Below are 15597 nucleotides of genomic sequence, written 5' to 3' on the forward strand. Positions count from 1 at the left end.
GGGGGCGGGTCACGTGGGAGGGGAGGGAGCGCGCGCCGGGAGGGGGCGGGTCGCGTGGCAGGGGAGAGAGAGCGCGCCGGGAGGAGGCGGGTCACGTGAGAGGGGAGAGAGCGCGCCGGGAGGGGGCGGGTCACGTGGGAGGGGAGGGGAGGGCGCGCGTGCACGGCCGCTGGGAGGAGGAGGAGGAGGAGGCGGTGAAGGCGACGGCGACGGCGACGCGGGGCCCGGAGGGCGGGAGGCGGGGCGGAGGCTCCTTCCCCGCGCCGCCATGAGCGCCAACGAGGACCAGGAGGTGAGCGACCCCCCTCCGCATTGGTGAAGCGCTCACTGTGCGCCCGGCCCTGCTCCGCTCAGCGGGGGGGGGGGGGGGGGCCCGGGGGGCTCGCGGGCTTCAGACCCATTGGACAGCTGGGGTGACTGAGGCCCAGCTAAGCTCAAGAACAATAACAGTGATGATGATGGTATATGGTATTGTCCTAAGCGCTGGGGGAGATCGAAGGTCATCGGGTGGTCCCCCGTGGGGCGCCCAGTCTTCATCCCCATTTGACAGATGAGGTCACTGAGGCCCGGAGAAGGGACGCGACTTGGCCAAGGTCACCCAGCAGACGGGGGGCGGGGGCGGGATTAGAACCCACGACCTCTGACTCCCCAGCCCGGGCTCTTGCCACTGAGCCACATTAACCCCGTAATCATCATCATCATCATCATGATCATCATCATCATGATCATCATCATGTTGGTATTTCTTAAATGCTTACTCTGTGCCAAGCACTGCGCCAAGCGCTGGGGGAGACCCACGGTCATCAGGGCGTCGGACTCCCGCTCTTCATCGTGGCTCACTGCTTAACAAATACCAACGTTATTATTATTATTATGTGGGTTGAATGAGAGAAAAGTCAACGATAATGCCAAGGTAACGGGAAGGACAAGTTCCCTGCTCAGAACAAGCTTAATAATGTATAATAATAACGTATAAAGTAATAATAGCTTAGAGTCTAGAGGGAAATCCCGCAGGTTTAAACGGTTGCGTGTGGCCTGTTGACTTTCCGGATCTGTCTCGGTGGTCACCTTTGGATCATAACCATAGGATCCCAACATTACCGTTATTATTATTATTATAACCTCTTCCGGGTCCCACCGGAGAAACAGGAATCCAAGGCCCAGAAACGTTCCTCCTCACCGTCCCGCAGTAAATTCAGGATAGAAGTTTTTGACTTTTCCACCCCCCGCTTCCCTCTCTAGGCCAGATCGTCTTTTTGATTCATTTCACTTGCCTCTTTCAGATGGAGCTGGAAGCATTGCGTTCCATTTACGAAGGAGACGAAAGCTTCAGAGAGTTGAGCCCCGTTTCATTTCAGTATCGGGTAAGACGGTTCCGATCACCCACGGGGGCCCCGGCTACTCTACGTTCCCGTGGTCTTTGCCGAAACGCGGATTTACCTTTTACAGATTCAGCTCCCCGTTTCTGTGTAATGCGGGGAGTGGGCGGGGGGCTCACTCTTCAACAGCATTCAGTTCGAAATGTAACTCCAGTCGTGTTTGCTTCCATTCATCCGTTCAGTGGGAGGAAATGGGAGTCGGGCCGTTTTTTTGCCCCCTTGCAGGTGGTTTACTTTCCTGGATAAAAGTTTTTATAGCCGGCGTCACTCTGACAAGACGTGCGAGGTTTTATTTGTGGACAGTCCTTTCCCTTGTACCTGTGGCCTCTGTCTCATCTGTGCAGCAAGTGTGGCTTAGTGACTAGGGCCTGGGAGGCAGAAGGATCTGGGTTCTAATCCTGGCTCTGCCCCACGTCTGCTGTGTGCCCTTGGGCGAGTCACTTCTCTGGACCCGCGTCCCCTCATCTGGAAAATGATGGGGTTAAGAGTGTGCGACCCGTGTGTGGGACAGGAACTCTGTCCAACCTGATCGATTAATTACCTTCGATTAGACCGTGCGCCCGTCAAACGGCAGGGACCGTCTCTAGCTGTTGCCGACCTTGTTCGTTCCAAGCGCTTAGTACCGTGCTCTGCACATAGTCAGCGCTCAATAAATACTACTGAATGAACCTTCTATCCACCCCAGTGCTTAGAACGGGGCGTGGCCCGTGGTGAGCGCTTAACAAGTATCGTGATTATTAATTATTATTGTTAGGCTGGGGGGATGAAGGGCCGCTGGTCAGCAAGATTCCCTCCCCCGCAGCCCTCGGCTCGGGCCGGGTTGTACCCAGCACCCGCTGTGGCGCGGTGGATGTCCGATCTAGAGCACCCCGTTCGGTCAGGCCTCCTGAGGATGGACGGTCCGGACCTGAGCTAGATGCCCCGCTAGTGGACGGGCCAAGCTGGCCTTGGTCTGAGTGCCAGAGCTCGGAGCCGGACGCCAAGAGGAAGGTTCCCCCCCTCGGTCGTGTCGAGAGTCCAGAGGGCAGCCTGGTTCGCTGAGCCGCGGGGACCCTTCCCTTCGTCAGCCCTCGGTTTGCTTTACCGGTTGGAAGGCCCTTTATTTTTTTTTTTAAATGGTGTTTATTAAATGCTTACTACGCGCCAGGCACCCTATTAAGCGCTGGGATCCGTACTTTGTTCTTCTGCTGGGATGGTTCTCCTACAAAACCGTTCAGTCCGTGTTTCCCCACCCCTCAAGAGCTCCCCTTGGTCGCCTAATCCATTAGGCTGTAAGCCCGTCAATGGGCAGGGATTGTCTCTATCTGTTGCCGAATTGTCCATTCCAAGCGCTTAGTACAGTGCTCTGCCCAGAGTAAGCGCTCAATAAATACTTTTGAACGAATAAATAATAACGATATTTGGAAAGCGCTTCCTATGAGCTCAAGTTCTAAGAGCTGAGCACTGTTCTAGGCACAAGATAATCAGACTGCACGCAGTCCCTGTCCCACGTGGGGCTCGCGGTCTTAATTCCCGTTGTACAGATGAGGGAACTGAGGCCCAGAGAAGTGACTTGCGTAAGGTCACACGGCAGAGGAGTGGCGGAGCAGGGATTAGAACCCAGGTCCTTCTGACTGCCAGGCCCGGGATCTATCCACCAGACCGTGCTGCTGCCTTCCTAAGCAAGGGAGTTTTGGGGTTCGGGAGGTTCCCACGCATGGGGGATACATCGTTCTAACAGCGAGGTGACAGGTGAAGCTTTTGGCTCCTTCAGGGATCCTTCCAGCCTCTTGTCTTTCCAATTTAGAATGGCGCGGTTCTATCGCCCGTTGGAAATGAGCGTCAGAAATCTCCAACATTTCCTTCCGACTCTTCTCCTTCAGGTGGGAGAAAATGGCGATCCAAAAGCTTTCCTGATAGAAGTGTCCTGGACGGAAACGTACCCCCAGACCGCTCCGGTCATATCGATGAATGCTTTTTTCAACAACACCATGTGAGTAGTGTTTCTGTTCACCTTCACTTTAACGGGGGTCTCTCTCCCGCCTTCAGTTTTCGGTGACTGGGTCCTCTCTTCCCCTCCTCCCTTCCAACTGCAATTCTTGGCTTCGCCCGAGCGACCCTTCGGCCTGAACCTTGCCGGTGACCCTCCCTCCTCAACCCTACCCTGCTTAGAGAAGCAGCGTGGCTCAGTGGAAAGAGCCCGGGCTTTGGAGTCAGAGGTCAAGGGTTCGAATGCTGACTCTGCCACTTGTCGGCTGTGGGACTGTGGGCAGGTCACTTCACTGGGCCTCAGTTATCTCATCTGTAAAATGGGGATTAACCGTGAGCCTCACGTGGGACAACCCGATGACCCTGTATCTCCCCCAGCGCTTAGAACAGTGCTCTGCACATAGTAAGCGCTTAACAAATACCAACGTTATTATTAGAGAAGCAGCGTGGCCTACTGGCTGGAGCCCGGGCCTGGGAGTCAGAAGGTCACCGGTTCTAATCCCCGCCCCACCGCTTGTCTGCCGAGTGACCCCGGGCGAGTCACTTCGCCTCTCTGTGCCTCAGTTACCTCTTCTGTAAAATGGGGATTAGGACCGATGTGGGACAAGGCTTGTGTCTAGCTCCGTTTGCTCGTATTCCCCCCTCCCGGCGGTTGGTACGGTGCCTGGCACGTATTAAGTGCTTAGCAGATACCCCGGTGAGGATTATTAACTATCCCCGTTAAGAAAACCGGTCACGACGGTTTTGTCCTGGGAGAATCCCTCGCGTGGCAGGACTTAACCCAGCGTCCGACCCCGCTTCGCCCCGTATCCCGGCGGAAGCGCGTTGTGGAGAGGGGCGTCTTCCTGGGTCCCGCTCCCCAGAGCGTCCAAGGAAAACCCCACAGTGTTCCAGAAGAAGCGACGGTACGGGACGCGGCCCGTGCCCTCCGTTCATTCACCCTCTAGGCGAGGCCACTCCTTGAGGCCCGGGCCGGCGTCTCTTCTGCTTCCTGCCCCTCGGACTCGTCGGGCAGGGCTCGCTCAAACCGTTCATTCATTCGATAGTATGTATTGAGCGCTTACTTTTATGTGCAGAGCACTGTACTGCCATCTCCTTGTGTTCCAGCTCCTCTGCCGTGAAGCAGAGCATATTGGCTAAACTGCAGGAAGAAGTCGAAGTGAATCTCGGCACAGCTATGACCTACACCCTCTTTGAATACGCCAAGGATAATAAGGAACGGTTCATGGAGAACCATCATCCCTTCAGCTCTGCGGTGAGCGGTCGAGGGGGAGGGGGGCTTAAGACTCCGGCCTGTTGAATGACCACCTCACCTCTGTGCCTCAGTTTCCTCATCGGAGCCCCACGGGGGGCAGGGACCGTCTCCAGCCCGCGGCGCGGCTTAGTGGAAAGAGCCCGGGCTTGGGAGTCGGCGGTCGGGGGGTTCTGATCCCGACCCCGCCACCCGACAGCTGGGTGGCTTTGGGCGTGTCACTTGGCTTCTCCGTGCCTCAGTTCCCTCATCCGGAAAATGGGGCTCGAGACTGTGAGCCCCAAGTGGGGCAACCTGATCACCTTGAGCAGGTCACTTCTCTGGGCCTCGGTGACCTCATCTGTCAAATGGGGATTAAGACCGTGAGCCCCACGTGGGAAAACCCGATTGCCTTGTATCTACCCCAGCGCTCAGAACAGCGCTTAACCAATGCCATCATTATTATGATTATTATTATTATCTTGTATCGACCCTGGCGACCGTGTCCAACCCGATTATCTCATATCAACCCCAGCGCTTAGTGCGGGGCCTGGCACCTGGTAGGCGCTTAATACCACGATTATTATTGTTATAGTGAGCGCTCAACAAAGACCACATCATTATTATTATTATTATTATTATTACTATTATTCCGTACACACCAGCCAGAAAAGTCCAGGGGCTCCAGGCAGGCGATGAGTTTAGCCCGTTGGTTGGCTGCGGCGCTGGGTTTGTTTCCGTTTTAGAAGATGCGGCTCTCGATAGGGCTCCGTCCACACGTGGCCCGTTGAATCGGGGGCTCCGAAGCGGCCACCTCTCGGTGACCGACGCTTGTTCCCTCTGGCCCTTCTAGACGTCGATAAGCAATAGCAACTCAGCCGAGACACCTAATACAGCCCCATCAAGTAAGAAGAAAGACAAAAAGGAACAGCTTTCCAAAACGCAGAAACGCAAGCTGGCGGACAAAACAGGTTCGTGCGGGGAGGGCGTCGCGCCTGTTCTGGCCCCGGGCGTCGGTGGATACGTGTGCGTGAGCTTGGCGGGCGGCTGTGCGGGAGACAGCGTTGGAGCCGTAGGGGTTTTGGTTTGCCTTCCAAATTCCCCGCGGGCTCCTCCCCGAGAAGCCGCGTGGCCCGGGAGAAAGAGCACGGGGCCTGGGTTCCGATCCCCGTTCTGCCACTTGCCTGCCCGGTGACCTTGGCACATCCCTGGCCCGGTTTCCTCCTCTGGGAAATCAAGATTCGGTACCTGGGTTCCCCCTTCTTTTAGGCCCCGAGCCCAGTGTGGGACCGGGACCGTCCGAGCCGACGATATCTCGTGTCAACGCCACCGCTCGGTACAGTGCTTGACACGCATTAAGTATTTCACAGATGCTACTGTATTGTGGAGCAGCTCATAAAGTACACCAGACACACACCAGAAAATATGTACGTACTTATTTATAGCTCTATTTATCGTTTAGACTGTGAGCCTGTCACGGGGCAGGGACGGTCTCTATCTGTTGCCAGATTGTCCATTCCAAGCGCTTGGTCCAGTGCTCTGCACATAGTAAGCGCTCAGTAAATACTACTGAATGAAATACGACTGAATGAAAAGGACCTGGCCACCAACCCCGACTCTGCCACTTGTCTGCTGGGGGACCCTGGACGAGTCACTTCCCTTCTCTGTGCCTCAGTTCCCTCATCGGGAACAAGGGGATTAAGACGGTGAACCCCAGGTGGAACGGAGCTGTGTCCAACCCGATTTTGTCGTACCTACCCCGGCCTTTAGAACAGTGCTTAGCACATAGTAAACTGAACAACGGCAACGAGGACGGGGCCCACCGGGCTTGGAGGGGACGGCTCCCGCGCCGAGCTCTGGAGGGAAAACTAAGTTTCTGCCTTCTCGTTGCGTAGATCACCGAGGGGAACTTCCTCGAGGATGGAATTGGGTCGACGTGGTCAAGGTAACGTACGGACCTCCCGGGTGGCCCCAAAGTATGTCCGTCCTTTCGATTCTGCACTTGGTGTCGTAGAGGATCTCACTTACCCCTGCCTTTTTCTTTTTTTGGCGTTGCTTCCTAAAATCTCGGACCGGGCACGGGCGTTGGGTGCTTCTCTGATGACGTTCAGCACGTGAGTATTTGCCCCGGGGGTTTTCTGGTTCTTCGATGGCAAGGGAAAAAAATCCACAGCAGTAAGAGTCCCCTCTTTCCCTACTAAGCGCTCTTGGAAGACGATCCTTTGAGAAGCGGCGTGGCCCAGTGGGTAGAGCCCAGGCCTGGCGGTCAGAAGGACCTGGGGTCTCATCCCCGCTCCGCCACTTGTCTCCTGCGTGACCTTGGGCAAGTCGCTTCACTTCTCCGGGGCTCAGTGTGCTCATCTGTAAAATGGGGGACCGGGACGGCATCCAACCTGATGGGCTTGTATCGACGCCAGCGTTTAGCGCAGTGCCTGGCGCGAGTGTTATGGGTTTACGTCGCGGGGGCGCGGATGAGTCTGGTACCCGGTCAAGCCGGGGTCTCTGTGACTCACACTCCCCTCCCCAGGCTCACGTGTGATTTGCCCAAGGCCACACAGACACATGGCAGAGATGGAACTAGAACCCGGCACGGCCTAATGGAAGGAGCTCGGGCCTGGGAGTCAGAAGGTCACGAGTTCTCATCCCCGCTCCCCCACTTGTCTGCCGCGTGACCTCGGTCAAGACGCTTCTCTGTGCCTCAGTTACCTCCTCTGTAAAAACAAGGATTAAGACGGTGAGCCCCACGTGGGACAGCAACCCGATTTGCTTGTATCCACCCCAGCACTTAATAAAGTGCCTGGCACATAGCAAGCGCTTCAGAGATACCACAATTAGTAAGGGGCGGAACCGGGATTAGACTCCCAGGCCCGGGTTCTTTCCGTTAAGGCCGTGCCGCCTTGAGCGTAACAGTCTCCTGAACGCGGTGTCTGGAGAAAGTTCTCAGCCAGGGCTGCAGCTCACGCGAGGCCGGTTTGGCCGTCCGGGCCGCACGAGCATCCCCAGCCCATTCTGGGTGTCGTGCATCCGAAGCGCCCCGGTAGCCTTTTCCTCTTTTGGCAGAAAAGATCTCCTAGGTTCGGGGTTGGAGTTTCTTTTTCTTCGCCTTCCCATCGAATCTTTAAGAATTCCCCGCGACGGAAGGCGATCCGAACCGGCTCCGGCCGTCCGGGCTCCCCGTCGGTGTGCCGAGACCGAGGTGCCCCCGCGGAGAGGACGGCATCCTGGGGCGAAACCGTTTTCTCTCTCCCCTCTTGCAGCTGAGCAGAACCGGCTCTAAGGATGACGACTGAGGAGCGGACCGAGGTCCGAGGAGGACGTCGGGAAACGGAGGTCGACACCTACCTCCCGGGCCCCTCTCCTCCCACCGGAGCGGCGTCTCAGAGGACACGGGCGTTGGGGAGATTCCCGGGCGGTCGGCCCTCGGGGGCACGGGCTCGGGCCCACGCTCGCCGGCCCGACGCCCCTCCCAGGAGGCCGGTGGGCCCCGCGGGCCGTCCGGAAGAGACGAAAGTCCACGCCGGTATCCGCGGCGTCCATCTCTCCGTCTCCCCCCCCCCGGGGCGGGTGGGGCTCTTCTTCCTCTAAAAGGACTAAAAAGCCGGTTCGTCTCCCTCGAGTACTTTTTGGCAAATGCGCATCCCACCCCGAGCCAAACCCGGTCCACGCGAAGGCTCCGGTCGCCCCCCCCGCCCCTTACGGTTCCTTCCCCCGGCGCCCGGTGCGAAGATGGCGACGGGGGGCCCAGGGCGGCCGTCCCCCTCCGCTTCCCGGGTGTGTCTCGGACCGGGGCGAGACCCCGCTTCCGTCCTGGCGGTCGGGGCCGGAGGAGACGGACGACCGGTAGCGAGGGAGCCCGTCGGACTCGCCGAAACCCTCCCTCCGCCGCATCTGCGCTCAGAGGGCACCGGATGCCTTAATGTCCTTTCATTTTCTAGCGGTAGATTTGGATTTTAATAAATTCCTATTTATCGGCCGGACGGGTGTGGCTGTCTGGGGCCCGTCGGAACCGGCCCCCGCCGCGGCGGACGGTCGGAGTTAGGCGAAGAGGCCGGTCCGCGGCTCCGGGTCGGCAGAGGGAGGGAGGGCCGGCGCTCCGCTCGCCCCCCCCCCCCCGTGCCGAGAAGGAGACCGGGGCCCGCTCGGAGGGACACGGGCCTGGGCCAGAGAGGGCCGCGGCGGCCCGTCCCCGACGACGGGTGCCGTCCCTTACCTCGGAGGCTGTGCCGTCCCACATCCGGCCGGGCAGGTCTCGGGTGCGAGACGCCCGTCCCGTCGTCGTCCTCGGGTGCTCTCAGAGGGAAGGGAGGCAGAGGGCCCTAGAGGCTGTCACGGACCAGGGGGAGGCTGGTCCGGCAGACCCCGGAAAGCTGCCGCGGGGCCGCGTTCTGGACGCCGCCGGCCCCCGCCCCCTGCGCGGAAAGAGGCGGCTCCCCTTGGCAGGTCCCCTTCAGCCCGGGGAAGCCCCTCCCTCGCACCTGAGACCAGGCACCACCCTGGAGAAGAGGGGTGGGCCCGTGGCTTCCGCTTCCGGGACTGAAAGGCCGAGGCGCAGGAGCTGGTGGGTGGAAACGCCCCCCGCCCCGCCCGGCCGAAGGGCCGAAGCATCCGTCTCCGGCCACCTGGGTCCAGCACCCCCTCTGCCCACGGGACGGGAGGGGGGCCTCCCGCCACCACCCCGTGCCCGCCGGCCCGTCGCCGCAAGGAGCCCGCTGCTCCCGTGCGCTCGCCGTGGGCGGGGACCGTGTCTGTCGTCAGACCGTACTCTACCGGCCGCTTAGTACGGTGCTGCGCACACGGTAAGCGCCCAGTAGGTACAACCGAATAACTGACCCAGAGGTCCAAATAGCAGAGCGACTCCGGGCCCGGCGGCCCCCTCAGATGCGGCGTGGTGGACGGGGCCCGGGCCCGGGCGGCGGAAGATCGTGGGTTCTAACCCCAGTTCCGCCACTTGCTTGCTGCGTCACCTGGGGCGAGTCACTTCACTGTGCCTCCGTTTCCTCATCTGTAAAATAGGGATGGAGACTATTTGCCGATCTGTACATTTCGAGCGTTCAGTACGGTGCTCTGCACATAGGAAGCGCTCGATAAATACTGTTGAATGAATGGAGACTGAGAGCCCCACGTGGGACGGGGACTGTGTCCAACCTGATTGGCGCGTTAGCCATCCCAGTACAGTGCCCAGCACACGGTAAGCACTTAAATAATCTAATAATAATAATGACGATAAACGGTTGAGGAGCCCCAGATCCCGCTCCAATAACAACGTTGGTATTTGTTAAGCGCTCACTATGTGCCGAGCACCGTTCTGAGCGCTGGGGTAGACGCAGGGGGATCAGGTGGTCCCCCGTGGGGCTCCCAGTCTTCATCCCCATTTGACAGATGAGGTGACTGAGGCAGCGAGAAGTGAAGTGGCTTGCCCAAAGTCACACAGCTGACAAATGGCCGAGCGGGGATTCGAACCCACGACCTCCGACTCCAAAGCCCGTGCTCTTTCCACTGAGCCACGCTGCTCCGTCCGACCCGTAATAATGTCGGTACTTGTTAAGCGCTCACTATGTGCCGAGCACCGTTCTGAGCGCTGGGGTAGACCCAGGGGAATGAGGTTGTCCCCCGTGGGGCTCCCAGTCTCCATCCCCATTTGACAGATGAGGGAACTGAGGCCCGGAGAAGTGAAGTGACTTGCCCCCAGTCAGCTGACAAGTGGCAGAGCCGGGATGCGAACCCATGACCTCTGAGTCCCAAGCCCGGGCTCTTGCCACTGAGCCACGCCGCTCCCAACGGACACATCTACGGCTCACCACAGCGTGACAGCGGGGGGGGGGGGCGCAGGCTCTGCCCTCAGTTTAGCCACGGAGAGAGCCATACCGAAGGAATCTACAGACAGGAGGAAGGAGGGGAAAAGGAATAGAGGCATCAGTCAGCGCATAAGTAACGGGGGACGGAAGACGGGTAATGTGGGAACTGATGTTCCCCCGAGTTATGGGAACACGGCCTCGGGAGGGAGGTGGTCTTGGTATCTCTTGAGTACTCGCGGAGTGCCGAGCGCTGGAGTAGCCGTGAGATCGAGGTAGTGAGGTCGGACACGGTCCCTGTCCCACCTGAGACTCCCGGTCTAAGCGGCAGGGGAGTAGGAGCGAATCGTTTTATAGAAGAGGAAACTGAGGCACGACCTGGGCTGAGCTGGCACAGATATTAGCTGGGGGAGTTGAAACGGATGGGGGCAGGCTTCCTGGGGGGGACTGTAACTTCCGAAGGGCTTCGATGATGACCGTGACTCCTCAGATTCGAAATGGGAGGGAGTTCCAGGCCAGGGAGGAGAAAGCCAAAAGTCAGGAAGCAGGAACGGCCATCCTGGGGGGGGGGGGTGGGCTAGAGGAGAACCAAGGACAAGCTGGGGTGGAGCGGGGGGAGACGAGAGGGAGAGGGCCGAGGAGCGAGGGCCGTCCACCTGCCGGGCGGGGAGCGCCGGCCTGGGGCGGGAAGGGACGGGCAGCGGGCAGCCGTTGGAGGATTTGGAGGAGCGGGGCCGTGTGTCCGACGACATTCTGGAAAAGCGATCCGGGGAGCCGCGGCGGGCTCCCCCGCCAAGCAGCCCTTCCCCAGCCGAGTCCTCGTTTTCCCCGCCTCCTCCCTCTCCCTCCGGCGTCACCCTCGCGCTCGGATCTTGCACCCTTTATCCGCCCCTCCCTCGGCCCCGCGGCACTCCCGTCATTACAGTGGAAAGAGCGTGGGCTTCGGAGTCAGAGGCCATGGGTTCGACTCCCGGCTCTGCCCCTTGTCGGCCGTGGGACCGTGGGCGAGTCGCTTCGCTTCTCTGGGCCTCGGTGACCTCATCTGGAAAACGGGGATTAACTGTGAGCCTCACGGGGGACAACCCGATGACCCTGTATCTCCCCCCAGCGCTTAGCACAGTGCTCTGCACCTAGTAAGCGCTTAATAAACGCCAACATCATTATTAGCCGTGATTGATTTTAACGTCCGTCCCTGCCCTGGACCTGGAAGCTCCTTACGGGCAGGGAAGGTGTCCACCGGCTGTTACCCGGTCCCCTCCCAAGGGCTCTGCGCACGGTAGGCGCTCGCTGAATACCACCCACTGAGGCAGCGGAGAAGAGTAGGAACCGGAGAAGGGAGAGGCTGGAAGCGGGGAGCTCGACGCGGGCGTCGCCCCGGGGGGGGACGACGAAGGGCCTGGACCGGGGAGGCCACTGGGATGGAGGAGAAGGGGTGGAGAGGCCGGCCGGGTCCGGCGGCCGGAGGCCGGAAGAGAAGCGGTCGGGGATGGAGCGCGGGAGGAAGGTGGAGGGAAAGCCTCGGGGGAGGAGGCGATTTAGGAAGGAAGACGGGAGGTTAGGCCGGTACATCCGAGGACGGACGTCCCGGAGGCGGGAGGAGGCGGGAGACCGCAGAGAAGGACCGAGGCAGGACTCACCTTTAGGGAGCGGGGTGCCGAGGACCCGCGTTCTAATCCCGGCTCTGCCCGCCGGGGGACGTCGGGGAAGGCGCTTCGCCTTTTCTGCGCCTGCGTTTCCTCAGCCGTCCAACGGGAACGACCCAACACCCGTCCTCCCTCCTACTTAGACCGTAAGACCCCCCCCCCCCCCGCGGGGCGGGGAACGTGTCCAACCTGATTATTTTGTATCCACCCCGGTGCTTGGAAGAGAGCCGGCGCCTAACCGACACCACGGTTATTAGCGGTGAGAATCGGGGGGAGAGAGAGCAAGAAGGAGAGGACGGTGTCAGGGAAACCGAGGCTGGTTCAGGCCACCGACGGCCAGTACCGGATGCGGGTCTCTTCCCCCTCACCCCGCCATCGGCCCCCTCCCCGCCTTCTCCCCTGCTCTTTTACGCCCACCTGCAGCCCCTCCGGCCCTTCGTAAGTTTCCTCTCCGTAAGATTCATTCATTCGATGGTATTTACCGAGCGCTCGCCGTGTGCAGAGCGCTGTCCTGAGCGCCCGGGAGCGTACGCCACAACCATAAACACGTTCCCTACCCACAGCGAGCTGACAGTCTAGAGACCCCCCGAGGGCCCGGGAGCCACCAGGACGGCGACCGCGTCCCGATCGATCGTTTTCTATCTCCCCCGCCGCGGGGAGATATTATTTCACCATAATCGTCATCTGAAACACACTCCACCCCCGTGGAACCTCTCATCGCCCACCTTGATTTCTCCCCCCATCACTCATTCATTCCATCGCATTTATTGAGGGCTTACGGTGTGCGGAGCACCGTACTCGGCGCTTGGGAGAGGACAATACAGCAATGATACAGCCATCTCCAACAATCCACGGTATCCACTGAACAGTTACTGGGGGCACGGCGCTGTACTAAGCGCTTGGGAGAGTCGGTAAACACGGGGCCCCGCCGTGAAAGCGCCTTTCGTCGAGGAAACGAAAGGACTCGAAGCCGGAAGCCGAAGGAAGTGGAAGGTTGAGGAGTGCTTCAGGCACTGAGGTGCTCTCCCAAAGGTGGGAAAGCAGGTATCTATCGAGCAATCAATTAATCTGCGCTATCTATTGGGTGCTTAGTCCGTGCAGAGCACTGTAGTAAGGACTTGGGAGTACACGATCAAGAAGACGCCATCCCTGCCCTCGAGGAGTTGACCATCTAGCAGGAAGCGACTTCCACACAGGTATCTATCGATCCATCAATCAATCTACACTATTGGGTGCTTAGTCCGTGTAGAGCACTGTAGTAAGGACTTGGGAGTACACGATCAAGAAGACGCCATCCCTGCCCTCGAGAAGTTGACCATCTAGCAGGAAGCGACTTCCACACAGGCATCGATCAATCAATTAATCTATGCTATTTACTGGGTGCTTAATCTGTGCAGAGCCTGGAAGTACACAATCAAGAAGACGCCATCCCTGCCCTGGAGAAGTTGACCATCTAGCAGGAAGCGACTTCCCCACAGGCATCTATCGATCAATTAATCTACGCTATCTATTGGGCGCTTAGTCTGTGCAGAGCACTGGACTAAGGATTTGGGAGTACACGATCAACAAGACGCCATCCCTGCCCTGGAGAAGTTGACCATCTAGCAGGAAGCGGCTTCCCCACAGGCATCTATCGATCAATCAATTAATCTACGCTATCTATTGGGCGCTTAGTCTGTGCAGAGCACTGGACTAAGGATTTGGGAGTACACGATCAACGAGACGCCATCCCTGCCCTGGAGAAGTTGACCATCTAGCAGGAAGCGACTTGCACACAGGTATCGATCGATCCATCAATCCACGCTATTGGGTGCTTAGTCTGTGCAGAGCACTGTAGTAAGGACTTGGGAGTACACGATCAACGAGACGCCATCCCTGCCCTCGAGAAGTTGACCATGTAGCAGGAGGCGGCCTCCCCAAGCCCTTGGGTGACTGCCAACCTCCCCGGTAATCGGGTTCCCGTCTCCTACTTCCTCCTGGGCTAATTTACTTGAGGTCCTTCTCCCAGCTAGACTGTCAACTCCCTGGGGGCAAGGATCACGACAAATACTTATTCCCCGCAAGGCCACGGGGAGCCTTCCTCCTCCAGAAGTTCCGACAATTCCTCTCCCCCTCTCCACAGCCTTGTCGGGGGCCCGTCTCCTCCGAGAGGCCTTCCCTGACTGCGCCCTCCTTTCTTCTTCTCCCGCTCCCTTCTGCCTGGCCCTGCCCGGCTCCCTGGATTCATCCCCCCTCCCAGGTCCACGGCACTTAGGTACGGATCTGTCACTTATTCCTATTAACGTCCGTGTCCCCCTCTAGACTGTAAGCTCATCGAGGGCGGAGAATCCACCGGGTTTATTGTTGCAGCGGACTCTCCCAGCGCTCCGCGCACAGTAAGCGCTCCATAAAACACGACCGATTCCGGACCGAAAGGACCGGACGAGCTGGCTCTGGTTGACCCCGTCGCAAACCTCAGCAAATCGCTCTAGGGGGGCACGGGTCGGCCTCGAGGAGCGATCCTCCGGTCGGCGCCTGACGTCTCTTGCGGGAAATGCAGCGGCTCCCGCGTAGACAGCTCGTCGTGTTAAGAGCACAGAGGACACGTGGCGGAGATTCGCACCCACCTCAGCGTCCACGGCTGTGCAGGCCGGTTTGGGCGGACCTGACGCTGGAGGGCCACGGGCCCCCCCGGGGACGTTCGAGAGGCTTTCTGGACCAGAAATGCGACGGAAGCGGCCCGGCGGAGAGGGCACGGGGCCGGGAGTCAGAGGACCTGGGTTCTGATCCCGGCTCCGCCGCTTGTCTGCTCTGCGCCCTTGAGCGAATCATCTCTATGCCTCAGTTCCCTCAGCTGAAAAACGGGGATTAAAACAGTGACGCCCATGTGGGACGGGAACTCCGCCTAATCAGATCTCCCAGCGCTTGGAGCGGTGCCTGGAACGCAGTAGGTGCTTAACAAATACCATCATGATTACGATTATCGAGATGGACGGAAAGGTCTGGGCTTGAAGCACGACTGAGATTTTGCCGTCAGACACTGGTGTCGGTCTCCCATTTGGACTCCACTCCTTCAGGTCACAGCTTCGGGTCTCTCCGCCCCGTTGAGAGGGGCAGCTCCTTTCTTTCCCCACCGTTTCACACAGCACCCTGCACCCAGGGGGAGCTCAATAAATAGCATTACACCGCGGGCAGGGGATGCGTCCGCTGATTCTGCGGCGTTGGTTCTCCCCCAGCGTCCGGTCCGACGCTCGGCACAGAGTCGAGTGCCCGAAAAATACGATCGATCCATCCCAGCCTAGCAGGGGTAAAGGCTTGGGAGGGGGCGAAAGCAAGCAGGGGGACACAGTCCCTGTCCCCAAGGGGCTCCCATTCTACGGAGGAGGCAGCGAGGAAAAACCTTTCCCAATAAAAATAATCACGGTACCCGTTCAGTGCTTCACTCGATCGTATTTATTGAGCGCTTACCGTGCGCAGAGCTTAACCTAGGCCACACACCGTTCTCGGCGCCGGGGCGGATAGGAACTCGTCGGGTCGGGCACGGTCCCCGTCCCACACGGGGCTCGGGCTCTCGAGGCTCATTTTACGGATGGGGCGACCGAGGC

At 59.2% G+C, this 15597-nt stretch overlaps 1 protein-coding gene across 1 annotated transcript; it reads left to right on the top strand.

Annotated features, from left to right (window-relative positions):
* The first annotated feature begins 192 nt into the window (after window positions 1-192).
* Window positions 193-8552, top strand: RWDD4 (RWD domain containing 4). The gene is made up of 8 exons (XM_029076326.2): window positions 193-292; window positions 1284-1364; window positions 3242-3351; window positions 4455-4602; window positions 5432-5549; window positions 6474-6523; window positions 6690-6692; window positions 7836-8552. Exons 1-8 carry the CDS (start codon window positions 269-271, stop codon window positions 7866-7868), a joined length of 567 nt encoding a protein of 188 aa, XP_028932159.1. The 5' UTR covers window positions 193-268; the 3' UTR covers window positions 7869-8552.
* The last annotated feature ends 7045 nt before the right edge of the window (window positions 8553-15597 follow it).

Source organism: Ornithorhynchus anatinus, chromosome 12, assembly GCF_004115215.2.
Source record: "Ornithorhynchus anatinus isolate Pmale09 chromosome 12, mOrnAna1.pri.v4, whole genome shotgun sequence".
In the NCBI taxonomy this organism is placed as follows: domain Eukaryota; kingdom Metazoa; phylum Chordata; class Mammalia; order Monotremata; family Ornithorhynchidae; genus Ornithorhynchus; species Ornithorhynchus anatinus.